Source organism: Bacidia gigantensis (assembly GCF_019456465.1).
Source record: "Bacidia gigantensis strain McMullin 20006 chromosome Unknown contig_283, whole genome shotgun sequence".
NCBI lineage: Eukaryota > Fungi > Ascomycota > Lecanoromycetes > Lecanorales > Ramalinaceae > Bacidia > Bacidia gigantensis.
The window spans coordinates 116,262-136,340 of record NW_025408607.1 but is presented as its reverse complement, the minus strand read 5'-3'; the positions used below and the strand labels follow the sequence as shown (position 1 = coordinate 136,340).

The 20,079-nt window shown below is 49.6% G+C and overlaps 3 protein-coding genes across 3 annotated transcripts; 2 read left to right on the top strand and 1 right to left on the bottom strand.

Moving 5' to 3' along the window:
• Positions 1-159: 159 nt before the first annotated feature.
• On the bottom strand, positions 160-747 carry KY384_008001 (uncharacterized protein; the record flags this gene model as incomplete). Its single annotated transcript, XM_044816490.1, is given in 2 exon segments — positions 160-462; positions 478-747. 2 exon segments carry the CDS (start codon positions 745-747, stop codon positions 160-162), a joined length of 573 nt encoding a protein of 190 aa, XP_044666540.1.
• A 3,694-nt stretch (positions 748-4,441) lies between these two features.
• KY384_008000 (uncharacterized protein) lies at positions 4,442-5,947 on the top strand (the record flags this gene model as incomplete). Its single annotated transcript, XM_044816489.1, has 2 exons — positions 4,442-4,623; positions 4,672-5,947. 2 exons carry the CDS (start codon positions 4,442-4,444, stop codon positions 5,945-5,947), a joined length of 1,458 nt encoding a protein of 485 aa, XP_044666539.1.
• Positions 5,948-16,912: 10,965 nt separating this feature from the next.
• Positions 16,913-19,455, top strand: KY384_007999 (uncharacterized protein; the record flags this gene model as incomplete). Its single annotated transcript, XM_044816488.1, has 5 exons — positions 16,913-16,952; positions 17,026-17,054; positions 17,184-17,205; positions 18,032-18,156; positions 18,208-19,455. The coding sequence occupies 5 exons, from the start codon at positions 16,913-16,915 to the stop codon at positions 19,453-19,455; spliced, it is 1,464 nt and encodes a 487-aa protein (XP_044666538.1).
• Between the last annotated feature and the right edge of the window lie 624 nt (positions 19,456-20,079).

The following is a 20,079-nucleotide window of genomic DNA, read 5'->3' as shown; positions in this document are numbered from 1 at the left end:
CATTGTCATAAGTGAATCATGTCATTTTTCCCCCCACCAAATCCGAACCATATACTCCTAATGTCATATGTGAATGCGCATTTCACTTTTTCCGTCTTCCCATTCCCTCCCCATTTTCCACCTCACTCGTCATTTTCCCTTTCCTTCTCATATGCCAACTCAATCCTCTTCCTCCTCAGTGTCGTTGAAGTCAACAAGGTACACTTGCCCTCCTGTGTTGTGCGGCATTTCCACCTGCGTAATATTCTTAACATGACCTGCGAATTCGTTTCCGATAAATTTGAGCGCGGCTTCTGTCAGTTTCAAAGAGTCCCAGGACCACTGAGTGCATAACCGTTGATGGCGCTGCGTAAAAAGCGTCAGCCGGAGGCTGATGGTTGTGGGCGCGGCGAGGATCGCAGACAAAAGACATTGATTGAGGGCAATGAAGCTAGATCGATATAGACGGAGGCGTAGACTGACCTTTCCATATCCAACGATTTTTACGACCTTCTTCTTGAAAGGCCAGAACTGAATGTGCTGTACGTCGTGCAAGTTGTAGACCTTTTCGAGGTCGAACCATAAATTGGCCCTAGTGCCATTCTCCAAAGTGTCATTCTCTATCGGGTGGTCTTCAGCGATGCGACCGAAGATGCTGCTGCCGACACTGCTAATGCTGCTGACGCTGTCACTTCTGCTGCAGTTGTCGGCTTCAGCGATCGGCAGGCGCGTTTGGGAAGTCAGCTGGTCGGAGGGACTAAGTGTCATGACGACTATAGAAAGTCTGCGTTAAGACAGAGATAAGATGAAAATGGAGAGGGGCTGTTGTAGAAGAAGGGAGTTGATGAGCACGGACGTAATGATATAATCGATAGCAAGTTGAAGAACTTGCTGTTTGGCAGATAAGAAGATAGACCAAGGAAGAGGAAGGAAGGAAAAGAGAGGGAGGGAGGGTCTTTTTGTTTTCTTTCGTAGCAAACAAAAACCTCTGATCAGTATGCAGGTATGCGTTAGTGCTGTGCATCAATGGTACAGCGCGATTGAAGCGATCTTGCTTCGTGATATTGTCTTCTGCCCAAGAGCCGTAGAACTCAATGATGTGGGATCGATGAGGGCGCAAAATAAAGCTGCCTTACCCTCAAATGAAAGAGCATTCATACACCACGCTCTATGCACGATCGCCACCTTAGCATGAGCCGCCCTCCGACACCCTCCCAGGATTTCAACAAAGACTAAAAGGTGCTCTATACGTTGATCTCAGTACCTACTCTCATGTTGAATTCGTCGCCATGGAGATCTCCGCCCCGTTACCTTACTGTCCCCTGTGCGACGAAAAGCCTACCCCCGATGAACTTAACCTCACGCCGTCATTGCGCTTTTTCTGCCTCAACTCCGCCACCAAGGTCATTGAGCAGGCCATTTCCTCACCATATTCATTGAGCAGGCCCCGAAGCCCGACATTCCCAAAAGCAAGTAAAACCCTTGCCCCTGAGTGAGATAAGCAATATCAAAGGCTGATCAGCTGGTCGCCTTTTTCGCCAAAACTCGCAAGGCTGGTCTGGCCTGCGAGATGCGCTTGACATATGCACCTCGACCTATAGGGCGAGCAGATAGGAGTGGAGAGGGCAGGAAAAGATGCGAAGTGAAACTGGACAAGAGTGGAAATAAGGAAAGAGCGGATGAGGCGAAAGGCGAAGAAGTTTGCCGAGAAGTCGAAGAGGGCTGAATAGGTGAAGATGCTGTCAAAGCACAGACGCCCGGAGCATGAGGATGAGATCGCTGGAAAGAAGAAATTGTGGACACCGATTAGGTGTGAAAGGATCCTGGATCCATCATGTACCAAATATGAGAGTATTGTGAGCTTTTCGCGGGCGCCGAGGGGGACCAAGTTCTGCACATCATTCGGCATTCGATGATTTAGCAAAGTAGCAACCTTATGAATAGATGATAATACCAATAGATCAAGAAGAGCAGATGCCCGAGTCTCAGCATCAGCTATCACGTGACTTATGTTCGATTTCGAGCCAAACAATATCGTCTCTAATTATGATCTCTCTTGTTCAAGAAGAGCTATGTGGCTTCAGTACTGCTGGCATTCGCAGCCAAGGCCTTGAGATAGCGTTCGGCTTATCGTTCCCGAGTGAGTGCACTGTTGTCTGAGCGACTGTGTAATTCAAAGAGGGCAAAGTGCTGACTTGGTCGAAAGCGTCGCTCGAGATGAGGACCTTGCTAGCGTGAGAGGATGAAAGATTGGCGGGTGCGTCCACATAGAAATCGAGCTAGTAATGGTGGACTCGGTCAAGGAAGGAACGAAGGAACTCAAGGAGGAGCACCATTCTTTATCTGCCTTCTCTCTCCTCCTCAAGCCTTCTCACGCTTTGTCGCTTTCGCTTTCCTAAAGCTCGCTATGCATTCTCCTCAACTGCCCTGCCTTAACCGTCTACATAACTAACGAAGACCTATTGCAGCCTATACCCATACCTTGTAGACACAGAGCCGACCGGCGTATGATAGCTTACAGTATACCATCTGGAGTGTATCTTCCAAGAGAATCTCAATGTGCAAAAAGAAAAAAAACCGAAATAACCAATACCATAGTATGGGTCATTCTCCGCAAGATACTCGTTCTTCGCATGATAATAACCAATCCCCTGGTATGGGTTATTTTCTCCAACAATTTCGCTTTCGTGGCGCGCAGTGCAGAGGTAGTTATTATACTTATCCCGCTGTGTTGTGTTTATTTGTTTTCTCCCTATCCGCACCCCAATATTGTTAACGCGTAGCAGCTAGAGATGATATTTGTCCACCCAAAACACCATCTTTACTGTCTGCTCTCCTTGCGGATGCTAGGTCTGCGCCTCCTGATTTGATTTGTTTTCTTCCTTTGTTGTTTACTAGCCGTCCTCTGCCTTGCCTTGTCTCTTCATCCTCTCTCCCCAATCTCCCCAGTCCCCTTAAACCCCCTAATCTCTCTATTCTTCCTCACCCATCCCCTTGATCGCTTCCAATCCCCCCAACCCTCCCAAATCCTCCCAAATCCCCCTAAATATCCCCTCCAATCCTTCCAAATCCCCCCCAATCCACCCCCAATCCACCCCAATCCTTCCAAAAGCCCCCCAAACCCCCCTAGTGCCCCCCAGCCCATTCTTCCCCCTATCTTCCGCCCCCACCCCAGATCTCTGCAAAGACACGTCTCCCCCCTCCTCAATTTCCCACGCCTTTAAGATTCATGCGGTGATATGCTGGTGAGGTGGATAGAAGTTGGGGGGTAATGGAATGTTGAGGGAGGGTTGATGAGGGTGTAAAAGGCTGGGAGGATAGGAAAGATGGGGAGGATGGGGAGGATGGGCAGGTAAATGGGAAGGTTGGTTAAAATCGAGATGGTGGTGGGGATGGTGGTGGGAATGGTAATGGAGAGGGTGGTAGAGAGGATGGTGTAGGAGTCGAGTCAGCCGCGACTAACAGCAGATGGAGGATAGTGGAGGATATCTACAGATATGGAATGAAGCCTGTTTAATCTCGAATGTCTGCGCTTGAGCCCATAGCGCAGACTCAAGGCGAAAAAGATTCAAATTCGGCGAAGGAATGCTTGGACTGCACATCTGCTTTAGCAAGGACTCGGAGCTCCAAGTGTATCTGCGCCGATTCTGTAAATGCTCCCACGTCCGATGTTCGTCAGCGTTACATGAGACGATCAAAATCATTGCTCTGTACCGCTGTCATTTGCAACGGTTATCGGAGGTAAATCGTATATTGTGAAGAGTGGCCGCAATGTCGTCTTCGTAAATTCAAAAGACTTCCACGCAGATTTGCACATGAGTTGACGGGCGTAAGAGGTTGGCTTTAGCATTCACATCTAACAAATATCGCAGTTGGCCGAGGAGAATGCCGAAGAAGAATCCTCAATCGGGAAGTACTACTATGTCGAAGTTGCACGATTTGTGGGCTAACTTACGGTGGTTGTCTGCCGACGTGAGTCTTTGCCCACCTCAGCGAAAGAAGAAGTTGGCGTTAGGAGGCGACACTGCAACTGCTTAAATCGGTCAGTATCCGAAGCCGTGGATGTTGTCACCCACGGCAGTCGGGCATTCATTATACCACAATCTTAGAGAGCAGCATGGCTGAATCAGGTGAGGTTTTGAGAAGCGCATGTCTTTTGAAGGCTGAAATATGCTGGCGCTCACCTTTGAGAGCAAGAGGCTCGGTATTCAAGAAGCCAATGCGACATGATTCAGCGTCTTGGTCGGCCATTGGTAAGACTCAATTTTGTGCCCTCAACAGAGTTTTTGTGTCTGGCGCGAGGGTTCGAATGAGCCACAGTGGCGTATTGGAGTCCACAAGCCACGCTTCTTATCGATAAGCCAACTCTATCTTACCAAGCCTTCTAATTGTTTTCATTCATGTCTACTCCTACCTTCACATTCATCATTCACCTTGACTCTCTTGTGCTACCTCACACGGCATGAATCACTCTCTTACCTCTTCGCCTCCAGCTCGACCACCTTCAAGCTCCAATCTCGCGCCTTACGTCAGCGACACCATCAACAGCTGGATCGCGTCTGCCTCCTCTCACGGTTCGTGTCTAACGAAGGCCTCAAGTGCACCACCGACCGAAGCCTCCGCCTGCCTCGATACAGCTCACTTGTAAGTCTTAATAACGCATCTCATGATACCTTCTGCTGACCCTAACAGTCCCACCCTTAAGCGCAGAAGAAGCATCCAAGAACCACCCCCCTCTCCTCCTCAGCACATCTCCCACTCGCCACCCTCAACACCAAGCACCATGGCTGACCTCCAGCCTCCAAGTGATAACACTCCCTCAACCCCGCAGACATCGCAAAGTGCAAAGAAGCAGAAGACCAGCCATACCCAGAGCCAATTCCAGCATCAGCTCGACAATTTTGGTTTTCTCTTGAATGATGGAGCGATACAGGAATACCCAAATTTCTGGGCACATATCAAGCAAATCGTCGTACCCGTGCGCACCTCAGCTACCAAGATGCCAGAGCATTCAAAGCAAAAGGAGCAAGCCCGGTTCAATGCAGCGATAGAAGACACTCGTGCTTATGAAGACACCTTCCTCGAAACAGTCCTACCAATGCTTGCCAAAGCGACTTTTGAAGCTTCGCCCCAAACAAAGACTCAGATCGAGCAACGCGAGAAAGAGAAGGCTGGGAAACGGCAAGACCCGACTTTGTCCTTCAACTTGGCGGACGAAAACGAGTGGCAGCGCCACGGCCTTATGAAAGCTACCAAGACTCCGTACATTAAGAACCAAGTCAAGACAAAGATTCAAGCTGTCCTCACAGTATTGAAAGACTATAAAGGAGATGCCTGGGCGTTGACAGACCCTGTGCTAGATCGGACGTTAGGATTTCACGTGAAGTATTTTGACTATACCAAACCGAAACGTCTCTTCCCGCCCTCAGAGGTCTTCATTCTGTTTGAAGTATGTCCATTACTACACCATCCTTTCTGTATTTTCGAGGGTAAGGGGAGCGGAGGCGACCTCACAGAATTGACTATGCAGGGACTTCGCGATGGCGCAACGCTCGTGACTGTCCACCGCGAGCTCCGCCACCGCTTCGCTGGCATGAATGACAATGAATCAAGGAATCGGGACCCGAACAATTCGGGATCCTTCCCTGACTGGTCTACATTCGTATTCACCTTTACCCTGTCCGCAGGGTGTTTTGAAGTCTACGTGAATTGGGCGGAGGTCATGCAGGACGGATCAATAGTCGACCATATGAATCTCATCAAATCAGTATCGCTACGCGACGATGAATCCCGCGAGCTGGGATCTCGCTGGTTGCATAACGTGATTGAATGGGGTTTATTCACCCGTCGCCAAGAATTGCTCCTTATGCGGCACAATATCTACAATAAGGAGCTGAAAAAGCAGAAGCAGCCAATACTCACAAACGACGAGGCCCAGCAGTTAGGCCTGCCGGTAATCGAAGGCTGAGAATCCAGGTCTTAGCCCTGATCAAGCCGGCAGTCCACATCAAACACAGGGCAACAAGCGGCTGGGATGATATCGAAGCAGCCATGCTCAACAAGGCATACAGGTTTGAATGACTGAAACTGCATGCATGATATATGCCCAGAGGCAAGGCACTGAATGATGAAGACGCGGTAATGGCAATGGAGGACGAGAAGTAGCATTATGATACCCAAAATTGCATGAAGCATGAATACCAGCATCCATGCAGTACTCGTGCTACTTCATAACTTGTCGCCCTCTCTATTGCGCTTTCTCGCATATGCTCTTCACAGGGTACTAACGCTACAATAATGCTATCAGATAGCTCTTGAAAAGGGATACCACCGGCGCCGCAACCTCCACCACCACCACCAACAGCCGCAGCAGCATCCACCCCATCCACGCCCACCGCATCCTTCCCATCCCCTCCCACCAATGGACCTTCTGCGCCTCCATCCTTCTCTCCTCACCCGCCTTCGCCCCACTCCCACAACTCTTCTACCGCTCCCAGCCCAACTCCCTCTAATGCCGAATTCATCACCACGACTAACCGAGCCCATCGTCCCCCCCGCCGCGCCCTCAAGCCACCACTAATCACCAGACCATCCCCACTACCCCTAACAATAGTAGCCACTGCTACCGCCGCCGCCACCGCCGCCGCCGCCCTCGCCCTTTGAGAGGAGGTGATCGTCGGTTTGCGGGCGGAGCTGAGGGAGGAGTTGAGGGGATTATTGAGAGAGTTTTGGGGGGGAAGTTGAGGGAGGTTTTTGAGGGAGGAGTCGAAAGAGGTGAGACTGAGGGAGGTAAGGGAGAGGGAGGCGCTCGAGTGGCTTGTTGAGGTGTGTTTCGTTGTCCTGGTGTCTTCCACATTTTTTTCTTTTATATTCTGTGGGGGGAGGAAGAACGCCGCGCGCTGAGAAAGAGTATACTCGCAGAGCAAAATAACCTTTTGCTTCCATTCATCGATAGACAAGGGCTCAAGAGGCGAATCTCTACCTTCGCCCAGTCGAGATTAATGACGCTGGATAACTCACCCACTCTATTCAGAAGTCACACGTGACTGCGGACTTTGAGCCGGACACTCCGACAGCAATGTTCGAGGGGATTCAATAGGAGGGTAGGATTGGCAGTAACCCTGTCGCAATCCGGACTGCGGAAAAAATAAAGTAAAAAAGAGGAACTTCTCAAATTAATCCATTCAAATCATCTCTCCATCACATATAACAACCTGCATGACCTGCCCTCACTGGTTTCACTCCCTGCTTGCATTCTGCGACCTCGTACAAATGCGAATGAGTGGTTCCCAGTATCTTCATGTACCGTCGAAGTCAATCATGACGCCTTTTTAACCTTGCTCCGCTCTCCCTCTCAGACTAGTACTGAAAGACTTGCACGAATTCTTCCCGTGTTGGTAGAGGCTATTGCTTGTCCTTGTGGATCGAAGAAAGGGGAAAAGAGGAAAGCAAATGAGCTGCTGAAGAATAGAGCATGCTTTCCGAACTATAATCTACGAAGGTTGAACGACGTACTTGCCCTGTCATGGCAATTTTGACGTCGTCTCCTCTTTCTCAAAATCCATTGCTGAGTTGTGGAAAAGGCACGCTGGTCACACAGAGTGGAGGGTTTGAAGCGGCAGGTATCTCTTTGTTGACAGCTGAGCAAATGAAAGAGCTGAGGTCTGGAGCTGTAGAAAGGGTTTTGAATGGGTATGCTCGCGTACGAAGGCAGTGCATTGGAGGGAGAAACTTTGATGGTAGCGTAATTTTGAGGGGCAGGACAGCGATGTGCGTCTACTTTGGCAGTTTTGATGAGATGAAGCTTGATAAAAGGGGTGACAAGCTTATGAAAATCGAATGAGGTGCTCGGTCCGCCCAAGTCCACCGCATCTCAACCCCCTCCGGCCCCAATCCTGCAACCAGCACACTCCAGAACATCGACCAGATCCTTGCCTCTCCTCTTCAACAGACCGTGCTACTTCCTCCATACCCATTCCTCCGCATCTGCCCTCCACACCAATCCCTCCATATCAAATCCTCCACACGGACTCCCCACACTCGGGTTCCCTTCCCTTCCAATGGTCCCACCTCAAAGCCATCCATCACTACTTCGATTTGAGCCCTCCCCTCCCCCGGTGGCTCCAGGCCGAGCGCCCACCGCACGACCAAGTCCGCAACTTCATCATACATGAACACAACAACGACATTCGACTTGCGACATGCACGACGACCAACATCGGCACTCTAACCCCCTCTCTCCTCTCCTCCCACATGCGCTCACCGCCCATCCACGCTCCAATCCCCCCCTTCACTCACTCTCGCAACACCCCGCTCCCTCACCCACCCCCCCCCCCTCTAACCCCCTTCCGAGTCATTCCAGCTCTATCAAATCGAAAGACACACCAAACAAACACCCGACATCTCCTCAAGGAGCCAACTCAAAGCTACCGCCAAAAAGCTTGGAGGGTATCAGGAGATGGTAGCGAAATAAAACAAAGACCGTCGAAGCCACTGTAAGAAAAAGCTCAGGGGGTATTAAAAGGAGGGGCTGGGAGGGGCGGGGAGTTGAGTGCTGTCTCTAGCCTTCCTTTGTAGTAGTTGTGAGCGTGACGTGATGGTGGTGATGGAGAGGGAGAGGGAGAGGGAGAGGGAGATGGATGAGATGCGGTGTCATTCTCATCCTGCGCGTGCGTAGGATGGGGGCAAGGGTTTGAGGGGGGGAAGAAGGGGGTAATGGGGAGAGGACAGGTGGAAGTGCTGGGGCCGGAGGTCGCTGGCACTTTCTTTGAATGGGAAGGGAGGTTTTGATGGAGGTGGTGATGTTGGAGGATGGTTTGTATTTGGTGGTGGTGGCGTGCTGAGCAGGAGGAGAGATGTTTGTAGGCTATGGAGTATTGAGATTTGCTTAGTGGCCTCGTCTTCGCGTAATGGTATGTTGGGGGAAAGATGGGGGAGGAAGGAAAGTGTTGAGTAGGTGATCGTTCTGGGTCAAGTAATGAATTCGTTATTTGATGAGCTAAAGAGGCAAGATCTTGCCATTAGGCAGTCAGAAAGCAAAGAATTGTCTCGCACGCATACATGATTTCAAAGTAAGGGCATGTCCACTCCCACTGCCGCCGTCTGCGGCCTTCGTACTTTGCGAAAGCCATGAACTCCGCAGAGCAACAGCTTACCCAACCACCCTGCATAATCCCCCCATCTCCGCCGACTAGCCCGCGTAAATCATGAATATCACCGCCATAGCCGCCTGCTTATTACGTACGTACCCAATCCTCCGTTCCCATCCCCTCCGCATCTCCTCACTGCGGCAAATCCTCCCGCCTCAGCACCTTCTGCCAATTCACCCCCCATGCCCCCATAAGCCGCTTCATATAGACCTTGGCAGAAGATTTATCGATGTTCATATCAGTGGACTCGGAGTCGCTATCGTGGATAGTTTGTGTGCAGACGCCGTAGGCGCTGACGAGCCCTGTGATCGTGCGGAGTGCTCGTAGATGTGCATAGTGCTCTGGAAAGAGTTTGGTCAGCATTGCTGTATAAGATTCGGGTTGAGAGGGAGGAGCGAGGAAGGGGAGGGCAAAGGAGCAGAGAAGTGGCGAGGAGAGAATATAGGACGACTCACTTTCCTTAGGGCTCGCGCGCTCCCACTTGCTACCTTCAAAGATTTCCTGAGCTTCTCGGGAGAGGCGGTAGGCTGCTCTGATGTTTTTAGGAAAGCCAGGGGAGATGATTTAGCGCGATTACGGGCCGACTTTATTCCTACCACCCAACCTGGGTGGTTACGGGCCGACTTTGTTCCGGGTATCCATATCGAAGATAGAATTGTTCTCATCCATAGCTTGCATTTTAAGACTTCTGTACTTGATCTCTATAGAGGTTGTCTCTAAGTTGCTGACACGAGTGTTGAGCCAGTTCAGTTTCGCGTTAATTATACTCATCCCCTCTCTAAATGTAGAGTCGACATCAGTCAGCCGTATCGCAATCAATTTAGTCGAATCCTTCGCTGTGCGCGATGGTCCGGTATTAGGTAGTCGTGACGAGTTCGCGCAATGCATCCAGCTGTGGCCTCATGCTTAAGTTAATCATGTTCTTGACGCTACGGTCATCCGATTCATCTGTTCGGATACGTCATTCATGAAGTGCTGTGGAGTGTTGCTGGACGCACTATTGGCGGAGGGACGATTGGTGGTGGGGCCTTTGGTGGAGGGGCTGTTGCCGGGGCGAAGTCGAAAGCTGGATACCCCACGAGTGACATCAGTCACTGCGCTGTGAGGCGGGACGGTGTGTCCGCGCTGCGATTGCGCGGCCATTGTGGATTGAGGGTTTGATGACAATTTGGGAAAGAAGAGGATAAATAGTGAGGTTGTCAAGGCGAGAAGGAGAGTGAGTGTCTGCTGGTAGTGAGTTTACAAGAGTGTTGGTAAGTGAGCAATGCTTGACCTTATTTGTGGGACTGAATGAGAGGTGAGACTGTGGTGGTCAAGTGGGTAGAGGATTACAGGATGAGGTAGGTTGAAGACTGATGTGGGACGTGACAAGTAGACTGAAGTGTGGTGGGAGGTAGATCAATTGATCACTTGATGATGCACAGCCTTGCTGATTGTAATGGCAAAGAGAAGCAGCGATATTGATGGCAATGAACAGTAAATGGTTGACTGATAAGTAGATCGCACGCTTTAATGACACGTAGAGGAGAAGGAGAAGGTGGCGAGAGAGAGAGAAAGCAAAACATGAGGTGAAGTGTCGCTATGTCGTCTCCATCCAACACAGGAGTGTCAACATAAAGTGACTGACACTATGACGTCGTATCTATGATTATTAATGCCCATACTATTGGCAATACTGGCGAGCGCTGAAATAGTCGTAGTACGTTTGAACGTAAGAGGTAAGGGGGTAGAGGTGAACACACTGCTGCTGCGAGTGAGACGCTGACTTTGCAATTAGCGTATTGTACATAAATCGGTCAAAAGTGGGCAGGGTCGGTCGAAAGTAGAAGGTGGATGAGGAAGGTATTCCTCAGTCTGCTCGCCTTCGTCTCAATATCTCGTTGACCTGGCCTATCATTTTATCAGGCCCTGCATCTGCCAATCCATCACCAGCCAACTCACCTTCGTCCCCCTTACTATCCGATTGTTCCTACTGCAACCATCACCAATGAGGTCATCTAAAGCGTCCATCTTCCGGTTTCCTGCATAACCCCGCTGGTCTCTTCAGCTTGAGGACGGCAGCGGCGTCGAGCATAAAGACTTCCCCTTCAGGGCATCAGATTGTGTTCAAACCACCAATTTCAGGGACCAGGGATGACTCCTTATGTTTGCCGTCTTGACCAGCTCCAACATCCTCTCCGCCGTCGTTGTCCATATCGTCTTCACTATCCTCACAGTCCTCACTACCTGCTCCAAACCCTCCAATTCCTCCCTTTCCTTCCTCGCCAAGCGCTCCAAGTGCTCCAGCTGCTCCAATCCTCTAATTCCTCCAGCTCCTCATTCACCACCTTCACCATCCCCTTCCATTCCTCCAAATCCCTCATCCCTTTCACCGCATCTCATCATCGCCCATCTAGAAGCCAAACCTAGATAACGCGGTCATCGCTAACAGCATCGCATAGCCTACTTTTCTCTCCTCACACGCCATCAATACCCTCATACCGCCCAAATCCCAACTCATCCTCCAACAACCCCCCTGACATGCTTACTACAGCTTCGACCTCACCACCCAGTCTCATCACTCGCTGTAATTCAAGCCCCAATGAAGATGCATCAAGCCCCATCTTCTCATCACTGACCCAGTCCCGGCGTGTCTACGGCTGCCGGCAGCGAAAGCGATTCCCTTTTCAACAATTAAAGGCTTGCCGGCCGCAGTCTCTTTCTCCTCCTTAGTTTCTCACATCTCGACATCTTTCTCTCCATCGCGCGCGTCTAAGCCTCAGCTCCGCTTCTCGCCATCCACCGCAAATCTGGACCTACATGATTACTTCAAGAGACTTCCAACAAGAACATTGGTTGCTAGGTACCGCTTTTGGGGGGGGGGTTGTTCTTCAGAGGGGGAAAGAAGCAGGGGGAAAGAAAGGCGCAGAGGCAGGGGATGAGTGTCGAATTTACAGACGGGATGGAGGCGATGGATAGGCGAGATAGAAGAGGTTGAGATGAACGAACCTAAGCTCGCGGACGCGACGTCTAAATGGGTGAGCTTGGTGTGTTTGATTGTAAGCGTTTCTGTCGCTGAGCAGGTGGAGAAAGGTTGGATATTGGGGTCAGGGTGTATCGTCAAGTTCTATATCGCTGGTGTATTCGCCCTTTGTTCTACGTCTCTCTGTCGCAGGGAGGGGGTGAAGCTTTGACGTGGCATAGACGCTTGAAGCTTAGTCATCGTAGCAGGAACACAAATTAAGAGAATGTGAAATGGATGGACGGAGATGGTGATTGTGGGGAGAGGAGGGTTTGCCATCTTCAGTCCTGCCTTTCGGAATTACGCAAATAATGTCTTGATTCTTTATTGCGCTATAAGTCAACACCTATGCGCTAAAATGTCTGCATATCAAACAATCAGAGACCGAGGCTGCGGACATCGAACTGTATCATAACCCGTTCGACCTCGATGCTATTTGTTTCATCAGGAGATTATCTTGCAAACGAGCCATGACAAGCTTTGTATGATAACACTGGACAAGCCGGGTGTACGCAAACAACACCGCACAGGTTTGTTACGGTTCTTGAGGATCATCATTTGCCTTACCATATGCCGCCTCCCAAGTCGTCAGATGATAGCTCCTAAGAAAATGACTCAGCTTCGACAGCTTCTGACACCAAATTACCTGATTCCACCAAAAACGTCATCCATTCCCAACCTTGACCCTGACCACTTAGCCTTCTGACCTTGCCCCCTGACAGATCTTTCAATGGCCGTTCCCAGAAGACAATTGGATTGCGCCCACGCAAATCTGCTGACCCGCTAATTCTGCTAGATCGGCGGTTTGTGCGCCTTGGTAGGGGCAGAGAATTGGCCTTTCCGACTCCCAGAATCTTGATCTTGTCCTGGAAGATCGCCGCCGACCTGCACTTTGACGTGACGTTGGAATATGGTGTGAATCTGGATTCATAGTCCGCGGGTCCTCATTGCTGACGCTTTCCTGTGGACACTTTGGCATCGTCATTGGTTGAGATCTCAAGGCATAACTGATCTGATTGTTTTGCTCTCCGGGAGATTCATACTTAGCAACTACAACAACGCGGTAGAAAGAAGGGATGTGAAGAGTTTCGTGGCCTGGTATAGAATATGCTTCATTTGCCCCTCGAAAAGCCTTGGCCGTGAATCAGATAGGGCTTTTGGTGGGCAGTAACTTCGGGCGAATGGTATGTTTCCGTTCGAAAGGCCAAGGTCACTAGCTGACTCGGAATCTAGTCAAGTTGGAAAATTTGGAGGCACAGTCACTAAGGAAAGGTATTTGGCCTCCCCCACGCTCTCTCCACGTGAAACCTGGCCAGTTGAAAATTGTCGGAGCTGAGTATCTTAGACAGAGAGGAGATCGAATGATCGCAAAATGCAAGATATTCCGTTTTTCCTTGTCGATGATGACCAAGCTACGGTTGGTGAGGGTACCGACGACTAATGGAGACACTCTTTGAAGTGAGGAGCACTGAGCTCGAGAGGTACCCGTGGTGATCAAAGTCGAATATGCATAGGACAGTTACATGCTGGATGCATATAGGCGCTGACTTCTCAGAAAGACGTCCTTCCTTGCTGCGGTGTGAAGGTTGGTCGACTACAATATGCGCCAAGACCATGAAATAAAGCATTACCACGTGTTGTATCGTCGTATTCATCCCACAGATGACAGGGCATGATGGTACGATGTGGGATCGAGTCATTTCAACATCTTGACCCGTTGAATCCCACGGAGACAGTGCAATTATCCAACTATAGTGCCTTGCAAGCAATGACGCGATGGATTGACAATCAAGTAGCCTAAATATCAAAAGAACCTGATTTTCTTCTGTTCACTATAATAGTGCGAATAATTATCCTCCTCCGTAGGTGGTCGCTACCGAGGGAGCCGTTTTACTGATCGGCGCATAGCTTTATAATCCTGTTACTCTAGATGCAGGTAGAATGAAGGCGGATACGATCCTTCACTGCACTCTTGATTGCTGAAACCTTGCTAATCTATATTGAAAGAACAGAGCGACCGGGAAAAGAATGAGATCTTGACCTGAGCGCTAAGGAATGTTGTCTCGCGATCGCCTTCTCAAACCCCTGTGATCTATCAACTGTCGTCAAAAACATTTCAAAGGGATTTCTCAGATATCTACAGCCTAAGTGAAACACGAGAGGGGTATGTCTAGACCTTTGGCATGGGCTAGCCCTAAAAGCGTCGCCTATCGTAGAAAGGTGCGAAAATCCCCGGCTCCGCATAAGCTTGACGGGATGAAGACCGCTGACTATAATTTTCATAACGACGAAAGCTGACATGATCTGCAGAATATTTTCAACCTCGAAGGGTAAAAGACGGAGAGTAAGGCCGAGAGCACGGAAGAAACTGGCAGAGATAAATCAAAGTCGGCCATCGGATCTCATGATCTCATGACGATAAATGAGGAGAGCAATTCGCGTCTCCAGACAACACGCCAGCGACGAGTGCTCCCATCATGCAGGCAAACACAACCGCCTTTAGCAAGGCTGGAAAGTGCGATATCAAATTGAGGTCAGCATCCACTCAAGTAACATCTTACCGCTCCTGGCTTGGAATATTCCTGTATTACTTTTGCTTTCTGTGATTCTGATGTCGATCGACGTAAATTGACCCCAGTTACAAGGCACAATTTCCACAGTGGCCTTCGCCGTCCGTTCTGCGACCAGTGTAAGTATCGAGGTCTAAATCTCATTTGGCGCCATTCGTGCCTCGACGCTGTTCAACAATCGTAAGTTACATCATGATGTTCCCAGTCCGCCGCATTTCTGCACGCTTGACACGTACCAGGTTGAAAGAGCATAGTTCCACTGATATGTCAAAGCCGGAAAAAAGAATCTGTCAGCGATTGCATAACATTGAACTGGTACTGCTTATCATGGTGTAAGGTCTCAATTGCAATGGCTGTACATAGGCTGCCAACTTCTCGCCTGTAGGGCTTTCCCCGGGCACATCCAGCCACTTTGTTGGAATTGTGCTTCGCTCGTAGGGAAAAGGCGAGAATTGGGTTGTATGAAAACGGTCACAGTGTCCAGCATAAGGGTCGGAGTATCTTGGGGAGGCCAAGGAGCCTAGACATGGAATCATCACGATTGCCGTTCTCCCTAAATCTGCTGACTGGTTCGACTTGGCCAGTTGGACGATGGTTCGCGCAGAGCGGGGATCGGCAGCCAGACTGGTGCATTTGGTCAGTCGTTTGATGATCACGAAACTGTAACCCTCCTCCATTTAACGGTTGCGCCTAAAGGGACAGCCTCATCATTTTAAGATGGTATATAACCGCTGATCTCTTGAATGCCGGTGACAGTCGGTTGTAACAAGCCGAAGAACGGTACCGGTACTCAGTCATCGACTTTCTTCCGAAGAGAGGCTATCGTCAATGGTCAGTGTTATTAATGTTGTAAGTCTCCGGACCGCGCTTCAAAAAAGTGACGGGATTTGCACATACCTCTATTGACTCTAAGCAACGAGTCAGCAAAAGACTGGGTAGGTCTATCGATGGGTCCAGTTCATCATGAAATGTCGAAGTCAAAAAAATACCCCAGAACCTTCGTCAAGCCTGTCTAGACGATATGGTCGATTTCAATCTTGGAGGATTCTCTTCGCCTTCGACTATTGAACAGGGAACAAAGTAAAGACTCTCAGCGTCCAAAGTGGACAGTCACAAGTCAGGAAGAAGCAGCTCGATTGAGCCTCACTGGTCGAACTTTCGCTTGTGTCCGCCGCCTTCGCCTTTGCCTTTCTCGTTCAAGACATTGGCGTCCTTTGGGCACAGCAGTGAATGCTTCCCCTGCAACCAGTTGGCTGCTACCCTCTCCGGTTTCTACCGCATGTACTTGCTACCGCATGTACTTGCACCAGGACATCTTTTACACCCACAGAAAGCTGAATCCTCAGTCCTGTTTGCAAGGATCAGGTAAACCGCACGGTGCTATTCGTCATCGATGGAGAACAGATGCTTCGGCTCGAGGAGATTGGCGACCTGATCATTTGGAGCTCCTAAGCCCAAGAGCCTTATTCTGATACTCCAAATACCGCAGCTAGCATGAGAGCGAAGATTTCCAAGCGCCAATCTACTTGAACAATATGCACCACTTGCATTTGAGATGCTCTAGGGGGCCATGATTCTTTTTAAAATTCTGAACTGCTATTAAAAAAGAGTAAGAGAGAAGAATGCCTTCTGAGTGATCTTGTGCCATGTTGGTGCCCATGCTCGAGTTGTTTGCCCTACGTGGAAAAGGCAGTTTTTCTCTGCTTACAAATCAATTTTCCGAGACCTTTCTGTATCACGTGCAGACCTGCTCTCTATGGTGCTTTGGACCGCCCTTTTGTCAACAATATTTGTGCCCTTGATCAAGTCCATGGCTCTCCGATCGGCTGCGAAAGCGGCTCATGCTGGCAAGGATTGGCTCAATGCTGTTCATACAAGCGCAGATCTGCAGCTGAAGATGAAAGAATTCCGGACACTCATCTACTCTCCTCCGCGGGCAAAGGTTGCTTGGAAAACCATAAAAAAGGGATAAGGGAGGGGCAGCCATGGCTAAGAGCAACGTTACGGCTTCTTTGGGGCGAAGTCCGCCGCGCACCAGGCGGCACCAGGCGGGGCATGATCGGGCGACCTTAGGTTGAGTCACTCTTTCTCCGCCGAAGATAGAGTAGTGTGGCCGTCGAATTGGAGCGGCTTCAATGGTTACGCAGAAGCTCGGATGTGAGGATGGATGATGTCCTGACTGAACTAACTGACAGCGCCGAGTCTTCAACACGATGGTCAGCTTCAAGCAGCAAAGACTCTCCTTACCAATGCGTGCGTGGGCTTTCCAGATCTCTCTTGGTTTGCATTCAGCGTTGCCTCAACAGGCTTGCGAAAAAGCCCACAGAGCCCGATGAATTCAGCAAACGTGCTCAGGTCAGTCTATGTTAAGCTTGGTCTCCGGGATCTTGTAGCCACCGATTGCCATCAAAGCATTACACTCGAATCCACCAAGACCCGCATTCGTATCTTCAATTTGAAAATTGTGATGTACTTTGTGTCTAGTCTTATCCATCGTATGCTGATTGTAAGTATCCCAAGATTCCCCAGAGGTAGCCTGAAAGACCCCCCGGAGATTTCGTGAGCGCCCTGGGAAGCCTATAGACCCCCTAGTACCAGCCTCAGGGATAGAGGCTCCGCTGTAAGCATCAGTAGCATCACTACACCGTCCCCGCCCTTCTGTGCGGCTACAAACGTCATAGAAAAGAAGTGGGAGGAATGACCGATGCGAAAAGATGTTGTAAGCAATATGAGTGCACAATTGGAAGACGTCCTACTAGTCAAGGATTTGTTCAAAAGATTGTCAACCGCGCCTCGGCCAAGAGCGTTGAGATACCAGGTTCAACAGTTCGAATGCGCATCCACAAGCATACATGCACCATGAGCCTCGTTGCTAAGAGTGATAACCCTTGGTTGATTGAGATGTACCAAGTTGCTTGCGGACAGAAGTGAATGATAGAGGGGCAAGAGGGAGCAAAGCACCGGAAGAACCTCGTTGCCCCAATCCGGTCTAGCGCTGTGAAGGAATCTGGAGTGTCGTACAAACACGAATCTCTCGCTTCCTTACCATCATTCTACTTCCCATCACTTTCTCCCTTCAATGTGATGGACTCTGCTAGCGGTGCTCCCTCCTCTCATCATCATCATCATCATCATCATCATCATCATCATCATCATCATCATCATCATCATCATCATCATCATCCGCTTGATCAGAGGCACGACACAGAGGAGCGTGAGCCATTGACCCAACCCGACCCTTCATCACTAGTACAAGTGAGTGCTTCTGATTCTCACTCTCACTCTCACATTTCATTATCTCACAAGATGTTGCTAGTCTCTATCACCAATAGTAACTGCGCACGCCTCCAACGATATACAAATTACCGCTTCACACCATTGCAATCAAGCTCAAAGTAACACCGTCGAAGTCGTCACGTTCGACACTGTCCACGATCCTCAACTTTCTCGAACTCAGGTATGACCTTGCGAAATTGCCTCAAAGGTGGCGAGTACTGATATTATACAGAACCCTGATCAATCCGAGCAGCTGCCCAGCGACGACTCTCCTAGGGATCAAGATCTCGTTCTTGCTGCCGGACTAGTCGCGTCACGTTCGCTCAAACGCCGCCGCTCTTTGACACCACAGTCATTCTTACAAGACTTTGAAGTCGAAACAGGACCTGAACCTCCGCGTTCTCGCTCATCTCAAGCACCTTCACAACTTTCGGAGGATTTCAATATGCCAGATGCGAGCACAGTGACCGCCATGCGCGATCTTCTAAAAATCAACCTCATTTACATCAATCAAGACCTTGCCAGGGCCCAAGGTCAAGTCGTCATCATCAAAGCCCTCGCTATTCTAGACGGCAAACGAGGATCTGATTGGTCTGGACCGAAGGCTGTAATGATCCAGAGAACTATTCACTACAATAAAGATGAGAATGAAGCGACCTTTCTCTGCAAGCTCTTCCACGTACTCCTAGCAACCGAGCGAAAAGTGACTGCCGCAACATTAGATAGCGATCGTGAATATATCGATCGTGCCTGGGACAAGGACTACCTCCGCGAAAAGTGGGACACCCTCTTTGTTGGTGATGATTTACCAACACTCAAGATCCCGAACGAGAACCAAAATTACTGGAAGGCGATCCTAGCGCAATTTCCTAAGATGACAAATCCAAAGCCAGACATATCATGGTCAGTCGATGGAGACGCATATGAGGCGGACCTATCCGTGAAAGTGGTCATTGATGCTGTTCACTGTCAGCTCTGTGGCCGAAACGCATATCATACCTTCTTTGTCTCAGAATGCAAGTGTATCAACTGCTCGATTGAAGAAGCCGAAAACGGCTGCATGAAAGACGGAGCAATAATGAATCAACACGCGCGCCGATGCCGTTTTGCCTTCGAGAAAGATACAGCAAAGGCATTTAAATTCATCGACGAACCTACACCAGATACCGATTCATTCGTTTTCTCAATGGCCATCGCGCCATCCGAAGCGCGAATTTTCGTTAATTGGATTTTGGTTCACCCAAATGGCTTTGACACACATCATATGCATCATCTCAGGACATACCGATTTAAGGAAGAGAGTGAGCTCGCTCAATTGCACTACGATATAGATAATATTCTAGACTGGGGCGTCGGCGCACGCAAAGACGCTATCGATAAGATGGTCCGGACCAGTATTGAGACGAAGGCCGTACCCACCTTACCTTCTACTGGTATGCCTGCGAACAAGAGGAAGAGGCAGACAGGGGATGAAACTTGAGATTCCGGTCTCGTGTGTGCATAGCGAATTAGCCAGAGGTGACCTATCTTATGAGCCCCGAGCCTGGAGCGACAGTTAGTCCCATCAGCCATAGATCTGGCTTTGTCCGCGGGTGGAATGCAGTTGGCTCGTGGAGGATGAGAGGTACTTTGCTCACGCGAACGAAGCATCGTAATACCGCTGACCAATGAACATAGGATATTATTACCTCTAGTTCGTGCGGGGATATGAGGCCACCTGCGAGTCAATTCAAAGCATCGACTCCAAGGTGGAACAAATTGTACCTCTACCCTGTAATAAAGATTATAGATATGATTCGCAATTAATTCGATAGCAATATCCTTACTCCTTTCCTTTGCTATGCCTGCATTACTATTAGATCTACGAAACCATCTGTTTAAGCAACAGATTGAAAAGCCTACTGCATAGTGCTGGTAAGCAAATCCCTTTAGAACGTCATCTATGTAATAACCTTTATCATGAGAAAAGCTATTACATATGATATTACGGGTCGATGCAGCGCTTAGAACATACAAAGCCTGTCTATCCTCACTAACCAACAGACTCATAAAGACCCCTTCCCCCCATCTCCTCCTCCGCGCGCCGTCTATTCAAACCCCCAGA